General features: G+C 56.7%; 2 protein-coding genes across 5 annotated transcripts in view; one reads left to right on the top strand and one right to left on the bottom strand.

The window, feature by feature from the left end:
• Window positions 1-8611, top strand: part of SERHL2 (serine hydrolase like 2) — a 35334-nt gene extending 26723 nt beyond the window's left edge. For 2 of the 3 annotated variants that reach the window (XM_026479498.4, XM_044392413.3), the window contains exons 10-12: window positions 5940-6022; window positions 7279-7372; window positions 8168-8611. In XM_026479498.4, the coding sequence (XP_026335283.1) occupies window positions 5940-6022; window positions 7279-7372; window positions 8168-8287 (297 nt within the window). In that variant the 3' untranslated portion in view covers window positions 8288-8611. Of the gene's footprint in view, window positions 1-916; window positions 2367-5939; window positions 6023-7278; window positions 7373-8167 lie in introns of those variants that run through there. The other variant, XM_044392414.3, reaches the window with a different exon arrangement.
• Window positions 7523-15504, bottom strand: RRP7A (ribosomal RNA processing 7 homolog A). 2 transcript variants are annotated; one of them, XM_026479493.4, is made up of 7 exons: window positions 15269-15504; window positions 13717-13859; window positions 11906-12031; window positions 11123-11240; window positions 10757-10854; window positions 10239-10437; window positions 7523-9087 (listed from the first exon to the last, which is right to left on the bottom strand). In XM_026479493.4, the coding sequence occupies exons 1-7, from the start codon at window positions 15408-15410 to the stop codon at window positions 9002-9004; spliced, it is 912 nt and encodes a 303-aa protein (XP_026335278.3). In that variant the 5' UTR covers window positions 15411-15504; the 3' UTR covers window positions 7523-9001. The 2 variants fall into 2 exon arrangements, with proteins under 2 accessions (XP_026335278.3, XP_048074150.2); XM_048218193.2 differs by having other exon boundaries at window positions 11906-11989; window positions 15269-15386.
• Window positions 15505-15967: the final 463 nt, after the last annotated feature.

The raw sequence follows: 15967 nt of genomic DNA, 5'->3' as shown, positions 1-15967 counted from the left end.
ACATTGGTTACCATTTTAAAACCATTCATAAGTGTCCAACTCAGTAACACTAAATCCATTCGCAATGTTGTACGACCATCGTTTCACCCACATTTTTCATCATCCCCATAAAAACCCTGTACCCCCTGAACACCAGGTCCCCATCCTCCTGCAGCCCCTGGTGGCCGCCATTGTGTCTTCTATGAACTTGGCTGCTCTAGGGACCTCATGTCCGTGGAATCGGGCCGTATGTGGCCTCATGCGTCTGGCTTATGTCACTTAGAGAACGTTTTCAAGCCTCATCCATGTCGTAGCAGGGTGCCCGAACTTCCCTCCTTTTATGACTGAATAATACTCCGTTTGTGTGGGTCTGTCCATTCGTCCGCTGAGAGACCCTTGGCTTGTTCCTGCCTTCTGGTTATTATGAATCCTGCTGCTGTGCGCACGGGGTGAGGAGTACCAGTTCCAGTCCTCGCTTCAGTTTTTCTGGATACACACCTAGGAGCGGAATCGCTGAATCGCGCAGCAATCCTGTGTTGAACCTTTTGAGAAACAGCCGGACTGTTCGCCCGGCGGCAGCATCGGTGTCACTCCCAGGACGCACGAGGGTTCCGGTTCCTGCATCTCCTCACCAACACTTGTACTTTTCTATTTTTTTAAACTTTAGCCGTCCTCCTGGGTGTGTGAAGTGGTGCACAGCCTCTTTCGAATCATGGGTCCCCTTAGGGCAGGGCTGAGGTCAAGGGAGAGGATCCCCTGCCCCACGGATTCCTGAGGTGGAGATATCTCCCCAGCAGGGCTGGCAGGAGCGGGGGCTGCGCTGGGTTTTTACCTGCACTGGGGGGGGACACCCCAGCGGGGGGGGGGGGGCGGCGCTCACGGTGCCTCGTTCTTCCCCGTGCCTCACACACGTGTGCTCGTGTAATCCTCACTGCAGCGCTGGAGGAGGGAACTGTCGTCACCCACATTTCATAGGCGAGGAAACGAAGTCCACCGAACGACTTGCCCACGGTCAAGCAGCACCATCGGTGGGGGCTTCCCACCCACGAATAACTGAGAAACCATTACGGACACACAGGTGCCCCCAGAGCCAAGCGTGAAGGCCGAGGCCCACTGTTGGCCACATCGAGGGCGGACTTGCAGCCCCGTCTGCTTTCATGACTGCGCAGGAAGACACTCGTTTTAGGGCTCTTGGGTTTTGTTGTTTAGGTTTTCACAGAGGCGGCTGCAAGTGCCTGGCTTACGTGGATTAACTGCGCGGGAATGCAGGGAAGGCCTGTTGGCGGCTGGGGGCAGGTGTGGTCAGAGGAGTTGCCGGGAGGAGGTGGGACGTGTGCTGGGCCCAGGGTGGTGGGATGGACGTGGGTAGAGAAGGGAAAGACTTTCCAGGTCCCTGCTAAGCACAGGTAGAGGCGTGGCATCGGCTCGGTGCGTGTGTTCAGATGGGCTTCCTGATGGAGGGTATGAAGACCAGAAGGCGAGTGAGGGGGGCTGCACAACAGGAGGCCAGCAGCCAGTCTGGAGATGTGTGACAGGAGCACTTGCAGAAAGTCAGCTACAGAGGCTGTGTGACCTTGGGCAAGCCCCTCACCCCCTCTGTGCCTCCGTTGTCTTGTGTGCAGAAAGGAAGTGCGTTCATTCATTTATTCGTCATGCAGTGGGTTAATGAACAGCTAGGAGGTACCCCCCCTTTGTGGGGTTGCCGTGAAGACTAGTGAAGGGCCGCGTGTCGAGTGCTCTAGCACGGTGCTATCCTGTTAGGGGCTCCCAGATGGTGCTGTTAATGAGATTAAGAGGGTAAAATGCTTGGCACATGTGAGACGCTGTCAATAGAGGTGGGAAGCTCTGGCCTCAGGTGTGGACCTGAGGCCTGGACCAGGGCATCAGCCAAGGGGACGGGAATGTTTGAGTTTTGATTTTGATCCGGTTGGGACCTGTTCTCAAGTACGGTGTGAGGTAGGGATCCATTTTCATTTTCTTCCCAGATGAATAGCCAGTTTGGTCCACTGCCAGTTATTGGGGGGTCCTCCTAACCACCAAGGCTCACTCACCGTGGTCTGTCTTCTGTGGGCTGGTTCTCGGGCTGGGAGCTTATTGCCAGATCCTAAGTAGAGGCCCTTGTTGGAAAGCTTCCCTCCAGAGAGAGTGATCCTGGCTGGACCCCTGGCCTGAGCCAGGTCACCCTCCAGGCGGCCATGCAGGGCCCCAACGCTCCACTGCCCCTGAGTGCAGGTTGGGTTGGTTACTTCTGGGGGCATTTGGAAATGCCCCTTCCCTGTCTGAGGACCATGCCCTATGCAGCACATAGCTGTTCTGCAGCAGGCTGCCCACTGATGTGGAGTTTGCTTGGGACATAAACTGAATTACAAAAGATACAAATTCTAAAATGGGTCTGTCTCTACACTCTCCTTTTGTCCCAGTGATCTGGTCACCATCCGGGCCATACCACTCTATTTTACCTCCTTCTAGTTAGTTTTGATGGTTAGTAGAACCAGCGCTCTCTCCTTGTTCTTTTACACATTTTCCTTGGCTTTTCTTGCATATTTTCACTTCCAAATGAAGTTTGGAATGATCAACTTATGTTAAAAATTACATTGGGATAGGGCGCCTGGCTGCCTCAGTTGGTGAGCATGTGACTCTTGACGTTGGGGTTGTTGAGCTCAAACCCCACGTAGGGCATAGAGCTTACTTTAAAAAAATTTATATTGAGATGACATTGCATTTGTAGAATACTTTGGGAATTTAGTGACTGTTAACATTATGAATGGGTACCAGCTGATTTACAATAAAGGCGGGCCAGGCAGTGGGTTACCCACACGGAAAAGTAGGATCCTAGACCCTTGCCTCACATGATACACAAAAATTAATTCAAGATGGATCATAGATCAAACTACGAAAGGTGAAAGAGGAAAGGTTCTGATGAAAATAGGGAATAGCTTTATGACCTTCGAGTAGACAATATACTTTAAATCGAACACAGACATGAATCAATGAAAATATTAATAGGGCCTTTATTGAAATTTAGAATTTCTGTTCCTCAAAAGACACATTGAGAGTGAAGAGTCAAGCTACAGACTAAGATGTTTATTTACTTATTCGACAGCGAGAGAGGGAACAAGCAGGGGAGAGGGAGAGGGAGGAGCAGGCCCCCCGCTGAGCAGGGAGCCCGATGCGGGGCTCAATCCCAGGACCCTGGGATCATGACCTGGCCCGAAGGCAGATGCTTGACGACTGAGCCACCCCGGCGCCCCTAAAAGAAGATACTTAAATGCATAGGGCTGCTAAAGGACTCACATCAGGAGATGCGAAGAGCGCCTACAAATCAATAAGGTAAAGTCTAACGACCTCGTTTTTAAAACCAGGCAAAAGATTTTAACAGGCACTGCGGGAAAGAGGCGGGTTTTCCAAGTGGCCAATCACACATGAAAGGTGCTCATCATCGTCAGTGATGAGGGCAATGCCAACCCAAACCCTCCAGCAGAGGCGTAGAAATTGGAGTCAAAACCGCAAGGCCTGACAACACTGAGTCTTAACGGGGACGAAGACCAGAACTCTCTACGCTGCAGGAGCGAGTCTCAATCGATGCACCCATTTCGGACAAGTGCTTGGCAGGAACTGCTGAAGCAAAACACAGTCACATCCTGTGAGGCAGTAACTCCCCTCGGAGGTGTATACCTAGCAAAAAGGTGTGCCGTGTGCACGAAAGACGCGTGCGAGGGTGTTCCGGGCAGCTTTGTTCATAAGAGTCTCAAACCGGAACTCGCCCGCGAGTCTTTCAACAGCAGAATGCACGCATTGTTCTAGATCCGTCCACCGGGGCACCACACAGGAACGAAAACAACGAACACCCTTACAGAGCAAAAGAAACCAGGAACAGCACTAAGTGCTTCCATTTACCTGAAGTTCAAAAAGATTGATCTCGGGGCTAGCGGTCTGAATAGTGGCGTCCTTGGAGGGAGCCCGCAGGTGCTGGTGGTGTTCGAGGCTTCGAAGCTGGGTCGCACGGAGCATTTATATGTGAAAGGGCATCGACAGCTGACACACAGATCTGGGGACTTTGCCGTAAGCTACACTTGAAGTACAAAAGATTGGGGAATGAAAGTGGACTAGGGAAAGGAGGTTAGAGGAGGGAGGGGTGGAAGCAAAGAAAAAAGAGGGCACACCCAGCAGCCTTTGCTCTTAAAGCCTTTCTTGGAGAAACGTCCTCGGATTGTGTGGTCTGAGGAAGCTGCTGCAAAACCCGAGACTTGTGTTTGCACATGTGGAGACACGAGCAGAGGTAGCATCCCTCAGTCTCTGCCTTGGGGACCAATCGAGCTGAGGGCCTGAGCGGACCCCCAAGCCGGGGCAGCACGGAGAGAGGCCAAGAGGCCGGGGATGGGGGCAGACGCCTGAGCCCAGGCCTGGCGCCATCTCCTGTTCGCTGCTGTGCGACTGGAGCCTTTGTGATCCTCCGTAAAGCCCTGTTGCAAGACGCCCGTTAACGCTGGTCGGGGGAGCCCCTCCGCGAGCGGGAACCACCGCCCTGCTTTTCCGTAAGTGGGGCGCTCTGCCAGCAGGAGCTGACGCGCAGCACGTCTGGGTCCCCGGTAGATCGTCGTTCATTGGGCCTTGTGGATGGTCTGGAAACGTTTCTGGAAAAGCACCCAAGGTCATTTTCGCCCAAGGAGCAGGAAATGGCCGGGAGGAGGTCAGGTCAGATCAAGGGCAATGTGCTCTCCTGGCTGTGACCCTGTGACTGGGTCTGTACACGTGGAGGAGTGTCGGGCACAACTCAGTCCTCGTGGGAGCTTTGATGAATTAATCCACTCTGCACACATTTACCAAGCTCCTCCTCTGTCACGCCTGGAGCTTGGGGGCTCGAGCAGCACCGTCCCTCAGACGCGAACCGGAGCCTCACGCAACTGCACATCTTGTAGTAGCCGTGTTAAGAGTAAAAAGAAAATGGGGGGCGCCTGGGTGGCACAGCGGTTAAGCGTCTGCCTTCGGCTCAGGGTGTGATCCCGGTGTTATGGGATCGAGCCCCACATCAGGCTCCTCCGCTATGAGCCTGCTTCTTCCTCTCCCGCTCCCCCTGCTTGTGTTCCCTCTCTCACTGGCTGTCTCTATCTTCTTCCTCTCCTACTTCCCCTGCTTGTGTTCCCTCTCTCACTGGCTGTCTCTCTCTCTGTCAAATAAATAAATAAAATCTTTAAAAAAAAAAAAAAGAGTAAAAAAATGGAAGAAATCGCATTTAATATTATTTTTAACTCAATGTATCTGAGATGTAACCAGTATAAAAATGTGAGGTATCTGGCATTATTATAGCAAGTTCACACCTGCGCATCTCGGACCCGCCCCCATTTCAAGCACTCAGTGGCCACATGTGGCGGACGGCTACCGTGTGGGACGGCACGGACCTAGACCCTTATATGGTCCTAAGACAGGGTGGTTTGGGCTCTGATGGAGGCCGGCGGGGCTGTGGGGGCATCGAGGTGTACGCATTCTGCCCAGTGGCTTAAGCAGGTTCCTTTCTCGTGGAAATGGTGCGGGTAGGTGGGCGCTGCTTGGCAGGGTCCAGAGCCGAGGCTGGCTGGACGGCGCTGCAGGGCGGCCCGCGGATGGGGGAAGGGAGTTCGGCACAAGGGCCACACCTAGTCCTAAAATCTAGGTCCAGAAGCCGCCCAGGCCACTTCTCTGCATTTAGCTGCCCAATCACATCAGGCTGTAAAGGGATCTGCGAGATGCTGTCTGGCTGGGCAGCCATGAGCCCAGAAAGAGGGAGAACAGATCTGCGGGGCTGGGAAGAGTCTCTGGCCCACAGGGGTTAAGAGAGGGCTCCGTGGAGGTGACGTGGTTGGGTACTGGACTTGGTCCTGGGGTAGATGGCCATGGTGGCCCCACAAGTCCCCCCACCCCCCGCCCCAACAGCAGCGCCTGCGGCCTTGCGGCGAGAACTCACTGTGGTTTCCTCTCCGCAGCCAGAGCGGAGCATCAGCTTCGTCAGCAGGGAGCTGTTCGTGCACTCCATCAAGCAGCTGCAGGCCCGCGTCCTGCTCGTCAAGTAAGTGTGAGCCTCGCGCCCCAGAAGAGACGCAACCTCACATGAGGCTCCCCGTTCTCCTGGGTGAGGCCAGGCCGCCCCGGCCACTGGGGGGTGGAGGGCAGAGCCAGGGGAGGGCTTGGGCAGCAGGGCACAGAGCAGACTGTGCGCCCCCCTTCAACAGGTGTCTGTGGAGGGCACACCCGGCGAGGCCGAGACTGGCTGACCTTACAGTCGGGCACTTGCCCTACCAAATCCGCCAGCCACCCCAGACCCCTTCCATCCCCAACCCTTCGCCGCTCCCTCGCCTGCCGGCACCCCGCCAGCAGCGATCCCACAGCCCAGAAAACCTCCTGTCGTGTGGCCCAGCTGCCACTGTCCTCGGCGGCCCGTCTGCACTGTGGCGGGCCCCAGGCCGGGACTGTGACCTCTGGGGACACGTGTGCCTCTGGTGCTGAGCACAGGGGCTTAGGAAACACGGACTCAAGCTGCAAATGCACACCACAGTGAGACACACCGCAGCCCCAGGATGGCTAGGCTCTCAGTGTCAGCTAACGGGCAGCTTGGGAAGCTGGGACTTAGCACAGGACCCAGCCGTCACTCTCCAAGGTATATACCGGCCCGACCTAGGTCCCTGCAGCAGCTTGGACGTAACGGTCCGGAGCAGCGATAGCCACAACAGCCCGGAGGTGGAGACCACCGGGACGTCTGTCAGCAGACAGACAAGCAGAATATGGTGTCCACACGGTGGCTACGTTTAGCCGTAAGAGGAACAAACTGGTCCATGCTACACGGATGAACCTTGAGAGCATGACGGAAAGGGAAGCAGCCGGTCACGAGTCCGCCTGTGGTTCGACTCATGTGCAGGTGCAGGGAGCAAAGTCTCTAGAGGGTCAGTCAGTGCGGGAGCCCGGCAGCTGCATGAGAACTAGGGGTTCAGGTTTGGGGATTTTTTTGAGACGACAACAGCGTCCTCAAATTGTAGTCACACGTGCAGAGCTCTAAGTATACACGTGAAACAGGTGAAATGATCTCAGTAAAGATGTAGAGAGAGAAAGCATGGACCCGAGCCTGTTCTGTCCTGGCTGTGCTATGCAGTGGTGGTGGCCGTGGGCAAGTCCCACCACCCCACCGAAGTAAACCTGCAGCACCTTGGCCACAATGAGCCCTGAACTGTGGGAAAATCAGAGGCAAGCCCGGGCCTGTCTCCTCTCAGCCTGGAAGCTGGGGACAGGTGGGAGGCACCACAAGGTGAACCCTGATTTTTTACTTTGCAGAGCAATCCAAGGATATTATAACGTGAGAAAAGAGGACACTGACAAGAATGTCTTGCTTTTTATGGAAGACATGCTGAGATCAATCCTAAAGGAGGTAGGTGACAGGGCTCAGCCAGGGTGAGGTCCAGGAGGGCCCTCACCCACCCCTTGCACTAGGACCTCTGGTCCGGGCCCAGGTCTAATGGATGATTGGCAGAAGCTACCAGGCCTCACTCCCCACAGTGGTCAGCCCCTGGAGCTCACATTTAACTCAGCACAGGAAACACATTTTATTGGCAGAGCGCCCCAGTGTTATTGTCCACATATATCCCCCAGCCCAGGTCCAACTGGGCCAGAGGCCATCCCATGATTTCTAGGGTGAGCAGATGACCAGTCTCATCAGTGGGGGCTGGGACCTGGGCTTTGTCCCTGGGAGCACCTGGCACTTGGACCATCATCCGCTGTCAACACCTGACCCTGGGCCTCTGGAGACATCTCAGCACCACGACCAAAGGCAAGCCTGTATGCGGCCGGCCCACAGTGCCTTCCTGTCTCCCAGGGAGGCTCTGGTTTGAAAGGCTGCCCCTTTTTCCAGCCGACCTTACAGAATTACCAGTACCAGCAGCGCCCTTGACTACCGGCCCCTCCCCGTCCTAGCTCTACCGCCTCACAACTCAAGAGTGGCCCAGAAATCCAGGGTTTGAACATTCCCCCCCAAATCAGCCCCTTGTTGCTGACTCTGAGCCAGGCTCGGACTTTACTAGCGTGTGACCGGGGAGCTGTGGCTCAGTCCCTGCTCCATGGCTCACCGTGGGGGACCCTTCGGAACCACTGGGAGGCAGCAGGCTGTGGGAAGGCCCCAGCACACCAGAGGGGCCACTCCTCACCAAGCGTCCCCTCCCCTCTCCAGCGGTTCCAGTACGCAAAGGTCCCGGGCAACCACTACGTCCACTTGAACCAACCCGAGATCGTGGCCGGGATCATCGGTGCCTTTCTGCAGAGCCAGGAGCCGCCGCCACATCAGCCCTAGCCTGGGCCTTCAGAGACCTGGTGCCTACCGCCCACCGCCCAGATTCCTAGTTCCAGGCCCTCCAGCCAGACCGGGGGTGGTGGGACAGGCCTCACTGGTCTCGAAGCCCAGCAGGTGCCGGGGCAGAGAATCCTGGTCAGAATTTGGGGGGACGGGGCAAGATCCTTTTAACATCTGTGACTTCAAAGGGGAGACCATGTTTGGATCTGGCGGTGTCGTGTTTCGCGGCTGATAATCTGCAGGGAGTGGGCAGCAGATGGAGGAAGGGACGGCCAGGTGGCCGCCCAGCTGGATGAAAAATAAAACGCTCAGGTATTCCCGCTGCTTCTGAGGCTGTTCTCTCGGCAGGGGCCCTTGACTGAGGGGAGGGAGACTACAGCATCCAGCTGGAGGGAAGGCCAGGGACAGGCTAGGAACAGAGACCACGAGAAGGAAGCAACCGTGGCCTGGGCTGGTGGCTCCCCGCGGGCCACGCCCTCACCCCGTGCAGGCCGCCCCAGCAGCAGGCCCCAGCACCGCTGCGCACCAGAACCAAGGGAGGGCACTGTCCTTACCCCCTCACCCGTGGGGGCTCAGATCTGGGGGGGGCGGTTTGATGTGGCAGCCCCTTGGCCCGGACAGTCTGGGATGAGTGTTCAGGCCTTCACGTCCTCCCTGGCCGCGCACCAGAACCGCTCCCTGCCCCCCTCCACGGGGCCCCGGGGCCAGCTTGGCTCAGTAGGGTCGGAATTTGCGCTGCGCCCGCATCAGTTCAATCCGCTGCTTGTCTTCCTCGAACTTCTTGCGCAGCTGGGCTAGATCTGGGCGGGGGGACGGGAAAGGGGAAGTAGCCACATCAGTCAGTGTACCCTCTGGGGACTGTGGCCCCCGCCCTGCTGGCCTCTGCTGGTACGGCCTGGGTGCCGCACGGGCAGATGAGCCTGCAGGCCCGGAGCGTGGGAGCTCAAGCCAGGGCACCGGGACGCCTGAGCTTTCAGAGAAAACTAAGCAGAAGAGCGACAACAGAGTAAGCAGGGCACCTGTTCCCTTACCACCCCCACCCCGCATACCCAAGGTGAAGGCAGGCGGCTCTGGGGTGTGGGGAGCCCCCCCAGGGGCACCTTTTCCGGCCCCACCCCACTGTCGCAGCCAGACTGGGGAGAATGTCAGGAAGTAGAGGGACCCCACCCTCAGAATGCCACAGAATTCGGATGGTGGCTCTGGTGTGACCAGGTCAGAGGAATACGGAGGGGCGGGAGTCCCGAGGGAGAGCTAATGGAGGCCTGCTGTCGGTGATTGTAGAGAGAAGAGCAGGAGTGAAGGTGCCAAAGGAAGGACGCCAGAGTGGGGAGGAGCAGCAAGACAGGCAAGAGGGAGATGTGCCTGGGTGGCAGGTCACCCCCCGCTGCAGAGCCTGTCCCCCCACCAGGTCAAGGCCAGCACCCTCTCCCCCTAGGCCTGCGGGGAGCCACCTGCAAACAGGGAATAGGGGCTGCGACACAAGCTCGGCATCATCGCGACCATGAGTGGGCCACGGGCGATCGGGCACTCGCCCCACTTCCCACGCGCACACGAACTCGCACACCCAGCGGCGGGCCTCTTGCCGTCCCTACGGCGAGCACCTGAGCACACCCTCTGCAACCCAGCCCCGCAGGAGGCTGACAGGTTCCAGCACCAGCTGCTCGGGGCTCTGGAGGCAGCCCCCCGCCCCCAGGTTCGGAAGCCTCTAAGTCACCCAGGGGCCCCCACAGCTGCCGCTGGGGAGCAACAGGGGGACCACCACGGGATGCTGCAGAGCCTGGTGGGAAGTCCGTGCCCAAGGACACCCCCACTCCACACCCAGGTCCCAGAGCCGCCGTGGGAGCCCTGCGCGCTGGCCGGGGCTGGCAGCAGCGGCCATGAGCCTCATCTGCAGGGCCTGAGCCCCAAGGGAAGTGGGGCTGAAGCACAGGGGTCTGGGGCGCTCCCTTACGTTCCATCTTGGTCTCTCGGTGCTGCCAGGTGTAAAAGTTGAGCAGCTCCTTGCGAGCGCGCTTCCGTCTCTCCTTCTCCAGCACCCGCAGACTAGCGGCCTCTGTCCGCGGCAGCACGGGCCGCCGGCCCCGACGGGTCACCTTCACCCAGCCCTCCTCGTCCGGAACCCCTTCCTCCTCCTTGGCCTGAGCCTCCTCCTGCAAGGAACCGACGCTGTGATGGTCCGGCACCCAGAACCTCCCGGGGCACCCACTGCCACCTGCTGCGCCCTCCCCGTTCCAGCAGCTAAGTGTGGGGGGCAGGGGGCACAGAGGTGCCAACTGCCTCCTCCTCCCTCAGACTGTTTCCCACAGACCACTCAGAGACTAGACATCACCGAGCTAGGTGACACGGGACTCAGCAGGGAAAAAGGGAGCCTGAACTCTACACAGTGAGCAGGACAGGGTGCCACCGCCCATCCCCCTCCGGAGTGCCACCACAACACCCGTGACACCACGCTCCCCGTGAAGGCCCCACCTCAGCTATCCTCTTGTCGTACGCCTCCATGAACGTGTCCACTTCGACCCGCAAGGCCTCAGGATCTGGCACCGAGTCTGCGTAGCTGCTGATCCACTCTGAGGGAGGAAGCGGGGAGGGAACGGGGCTTCCTCAGGCCCAGTACTCAGAGCCCCACCTGCCCAGCCAGTCAGGATCTTCTCACACGGGCCACGAGGATGGAGACTTGTGGCGCAAGGAAGGTTCTAGTGACGGCAAGCTGGGCCCTCCCCTCCGCCCACCCGGATTGCCGCTCTCGGGGTGAGGGGCCACAGCAGGCACTGCCTAGTGCTCCCGCCAACCACCCAGGGCCCAGGGAGGAGGGCCCCGCGCCGCTGCGGTACTCACTGCGAATGCCGCTCTTCACAGGGTGGCTCTCTGTTGAGACCAGTAAGGGGCCCTTCAGGACTAAGGCAGCAGACACCCCACCTGGCTTCTGGAATACCACGTAGGCTACCTGGAAGCCCTGGGGGGAGGAGACATGTCAGAATACCAGCACCCCTCCCATCCTCCCAGCCACCTGGCTCTTGGCACCAGGGCTCCCAGCTGCCCTCAGCCCGACTTGTTGCTGGACCAGGGGCCATGTGCTAGGCTGTTCCTGAACCATGAAGATAACCAGGAAGTTCTCTATAATCCTGGGGAGGGACAGCCACATTCTTAGTTTTCCAACTTCTGCTAGAAATGACCCAGGTGAGGTGAGACACTGGGGACCTCCCTTCTAGTTATGGGAGGGACACAGTGACAAGCAAGCTCGTCATGTACCATGAGCGGACAGAGCGCACACCAGTTCAGACTGTGCTATGCCAGGAGGTGTGGGCTAGGGTCGGGGAGCCGAAACCAGGCCGTGGGGCCTAAGGAAGAAGGGACTTCGGTTGGGGAGCAGGAGGGGAGCTCAGGGAGGCCCTTCAGGGTGGCGAGCAAGATGGTCTCTGAGCTCTCACCCAAGACGATGGAAAGAGCTGGACAAGAAGCTGAAGGACATGGCAAATCCAGGCACTCCTTACTAGCAGGCGTCCTCAGCCCCACATGGCAAGGACTGGCCTAGCGGCGCCACCCGGCACACACCAGAGACACCGCCCTGGCTGCACCCCGTGCCCCCAGGCGAGCAGACTGCAGCACTCGGAGGCTTACCGGAACAGGCATGGGATGAAAAAACTTCGACTTTGGCTCCTTTGGGCTGTCAGCGAGGTCTGGCTTCTCCTGTAACTCCACGGACTGGACGGAGCCGCAGGGGGAGAAGAGGCGGGACAGGCAGTCCTGCCACAGCCCCGGGGGGAAAGCACAGCGTGAGGGGCTGCGGGGCCTCAGGGAGCCTCCCTCCACCCAGGGTGGCACTGCCAGGGGACCACAGCCCCCGAAGGTCTAGGAGTCCATGTCCACCCAACTGGGGGGCACGCACCCAGGCCCTAAGCCAGCCACACCTTCCTCCGCACGGTCACCGTCCTGCCCTCCCACAGCCCGAGCCAACAACCTTGTGAATTTTCACGTTCAAAGTGGTGAGTAAAAAAAACTCCACACCTCCACTGGTCACGGGACGTGGGAGGGAGCAGACACAGCGTGACACAGAATTCTGGTATAAATTCTTTGGCTTTATGAAAGGCTGCTGCTGGAAACACGTGCCCAAGATGTTTGGTTTGTCCCTGAAAGGGATTTCTCACTTGGAAAGGCCAGCCGTCCTTCCCTGCCCCTGTCTCTGGGTGAATGATCCCCAAAGGAGGGTTAGCTTCTATCATGAGAATAGGCGGGGACGTTTCTGGGGTTATTCGGGATTTTCTGATTTTATGAGGCACCAACTAAGTTTTCCTCCCTGCAGCAGCTACTTAAAACTGGAGTTAACTGTGTGTTTGTTGGGCTCAGGCTGGTGGTGATCGTCGTGAGCGGAGGGCTGCGAGGGGATTTCTTGGGCGCAGGTCCTGTTCTGCTTCTGGGTGCTGAGTACGTGGGCGTGTCCAGTTTGCGAAATGTGGGGCGCTGTGCACTAGGGCCGGGGCCCTTCTCTGTACCCACGCTATGCCTCAGGAAACATAAAACAACACCAACACCCTCTCCTCTGCTTCTTTCCCTAACTGTAGAAGAATCTTTTAGAAATTCATACTTCTCTTGAGGATTCTCTCTCCCTCTGCCCACCCCACCCCCCAGCTCACTCTCTCTAAAATAAATCTTTAGAAATTAGTATTTCTTTTTTGAAAAACAATTCCTCTAAAATCCAGCAACACCCTCAGTTCCTCTTCTGTAAATTTCTGTAATGCAAAACTTAACCATTATTGTGAAAGAAAGTTAATGTCTGAATAGATTTAGAGGATAATCTTATTTTCTATTTTTTTCTTATGGAAATGTATCACTTTTATAATCAGGGGAAAAAAACCAACATGTAATTCAAAGAATTCTGGGAAATAATAAAAAGCTTTGGGCTTCTTAGAACTATACTCTTTAAAACACAGCTTTAAAAAGACATTTCCAGGGCTCCTGGGTGGCTTAATTGGTTAAGCAACTGACTTGGTTTCAGCTCACGTCGCGGTCTGGAAACAAACCCTGCGTCCGGCTCTGTGATGGGCATGGAGGCTGCTTCAGAGTCCCCCGCTCCCTCTGCCCCCCCCCCACCTTGCACGCACTCATGCTCTTTCTCTCTCTCCAAAATAAATAAATCTTTAAAAATACATTTCCAGGGCCCCTGGCTGGTTCCATCGATACAGCATGTGACTCTTGATCTTGGGGTTGTAAGTTCGAGTCCCATGCTGGGTGTAGAGATTACTTTAAAAAAATATTAAAAAGCCATCTCCTGTCACAAGAGACAGAAGCAGCAGCCCTCTAGATGCCCTCCTTGGGGCTTCAGTTCGATGCTTCCATCTCACCAATGAGGACCCGGTGGAGGCCAGTGGGAACCCAACCCCGCCTGGAGCTCCTGGCCAGCCCTAGAGGTTCCCTCCCAGACATCGGCTCACCTCTGTGCAGTATGGGGGCACATTGAGGACAAAAAGGGTCCGCTTCTGAGGCCAGGAAGACTTGGTACCTTCTCGAACTCTGTGCTCTCTCACATAGAGGTAGTGAGAAGCCTGCTGCTTTTCCGAGAACTTGATTGGGATGGCTGGACAGGAAACGGGGGCAGGGAGGGATGGCGTGAAAATCAAGCTCAGGCTGTCCCTTTCTAGTCCCATCTGTCCACTCCATCACAGCCCTTCCCCTAGGCAAGGCCTGTGCAGGGTACTGTGCAGGCTGCGAGAGTGAGCAGAGAACCTGCCCAGGAGGGGCGCCCGAGCAGGAGGGGGAGAGAATGTGAAAGGGCAATTATTACAGGTGGAGAGAAAAAGGAGAGGGGAGTCCAAACCCTGCTGCTCCTGGGGTCAACACCAACATCCTGACATCAGGTGGAGGCCTTTCCAGACCCTAACCACCTTTCACATCTTTTTGCCGAGTCTTCCCTCCGCCACTGTGCGGGCCTGCCACTCTGCCTTCTCTCTATCCCTCCAGTAAGTCCAGGCCTCACCCAGGCTCACATGTTTCCTTTACCTGAAACATCAACCTTCTTCCCTCCACCCATTCTTCAGGTTTAACTTTACTTCCTCAGAGAGCCTTACATGCCAAGTTAGGTCCACCTGCTCTGTGCCTTCCCGGTCTCCAAGTCTCTATCTGTGTCGTCATTTGGATAATGGCTGATATTCTCATAATGCTAGGGGCTGTTTTCTGTTTTTCTCATGGCCTTCCTCAGAGCACAGTGGGGATACAGCTGCAGCACCTGTGCCCAGGAAGCTCGCACCAGAGTAGGAGCAGGCAATGAACAAAGCAGCACATAATAAGATCCTATCAAATATGAAAGGGGAAAACAGTGCAGGGTGGTTGGGCGGCAGAGGCCTTTAGACAAGCATCGGAACGGCCTGGGGAACTAACATTAAAGTCACAAGGCACAGCTGTGTGAAGAGGGCACATCAAGTGCAAAAACCCCGAGGACGTAAAGAGCTTATTGCTGCAGAGGTCGGCTGAGCCAGAACATGCGGGGCCACACAAGTCACTAAGTTTGGATTTTGTTTAGGTGCTAACTTGTAAAACCACTGGAAGGAGTTCAGTGGGTAGGGGGTATACAGGTAGGCATGGGAGGCAAAATCTGATTTAAATCTGACTTTAGAAAGCACATGCTGGCTGGCACCTGGGCGAACAGAAGGCAGGGGCAAGAACAAAAGCAGGAGAACCAGGTAGGAGGGCACAACCGGGTGAGGACTGATAGGAGCCAGACTACGAGTGTAGGGCTGATAAGAAGCGGGTGGGCTCACTCGCCCGGGGGAAGAGTGTGGCGAGAGATGGGTTTACACAACGGAAGCAGTGGCCAAAATGGGCTCGTCCCGGGGGAGCGCCGCCAGACGCGAGCAGGGCTCAAGGTCGGTCTTGGGGGCCTCGCGGCCACCGGGCCTCACACCCAATCGCGCGGGGGTCCCCGAGCCACCGCCGACGCCCGAGCCGCCTCCCGCGGGGACCTGGCCGCCCCGACCCGCGGCCCCTCACCTGAGTAACCCGGCGGGCTCGGAATCCCCTGCTCTGAGTCCCGCGCCCCACGCTTCCTCCTGCGTGCCACCATCTTGCCAAACGGAAGCCGCGGGGGCCACTGGGAGTTGCAGTCCGGCGCTGGGAGCGTGCGCGTTTCCATGACGACGGCGCCGCGTGCGACCCGCCCTCTCGGTTCTGGTTGAGTTGAAAAAGCCCCTCTTCTGGCCCTGGTACCTTCAGGGCACCACCTTTGTTTGCTCTGAATAAAGTCAGCACGTAAATGGGTTAGTAAGTGTCGGCGGTGGAGGGAACTTAACCTTCCTTTCTTCCATTCCACAAACAACAGTGAAGGCCTCATTGAAGTTGACCATTTTAACCATTTCTAAGCGTACGGTTCAGTGGCGTTAAGTATGTTCTCATCATTGTGCAACCCACCTCCTTATCCACCTCCGAAATGTTCATCCTCCCAAATTGAAACTCTGTACCCTTTTCCCCCTTCCCCCAGCCCCTGGCACTCACCATCCACTTGACTACTCTAGATACCTCAAATAAACGGAATCATACAATATGCGTCCTTTTGTGTCTGGCTTATTTCACTTAGCATGTTTTCACGGTTAATCCACGTAAGAGCAGGTCTCAGAATTTCCTTCCTTTTTAAGGCTGAATAATATTTCATTATGGGTATAGATCACATTTTGCTTATCCATATGTCTGTGG

The sequence above is a fragment of the Ursus arctos genome, unplaced genomic scaffold, assembly GCF_023065955.2.
Source record: "Ursus arctos isolate Adak ecotype North America unplaced genomic scaffold, UrsArc2.0 scaffold_21, whole genome shotgun sequence".
NCBI classification, from domain to species: Eukaryota; Metazoa; Chordata; class Mammalia; order Carnivora; family Ursidae; genus Ursus; species Ursus arctos.
Note: the sequence above shows the minus strand (reverse complement) of the source record. Positions and strands in the feature narration are given on the sequence as shown.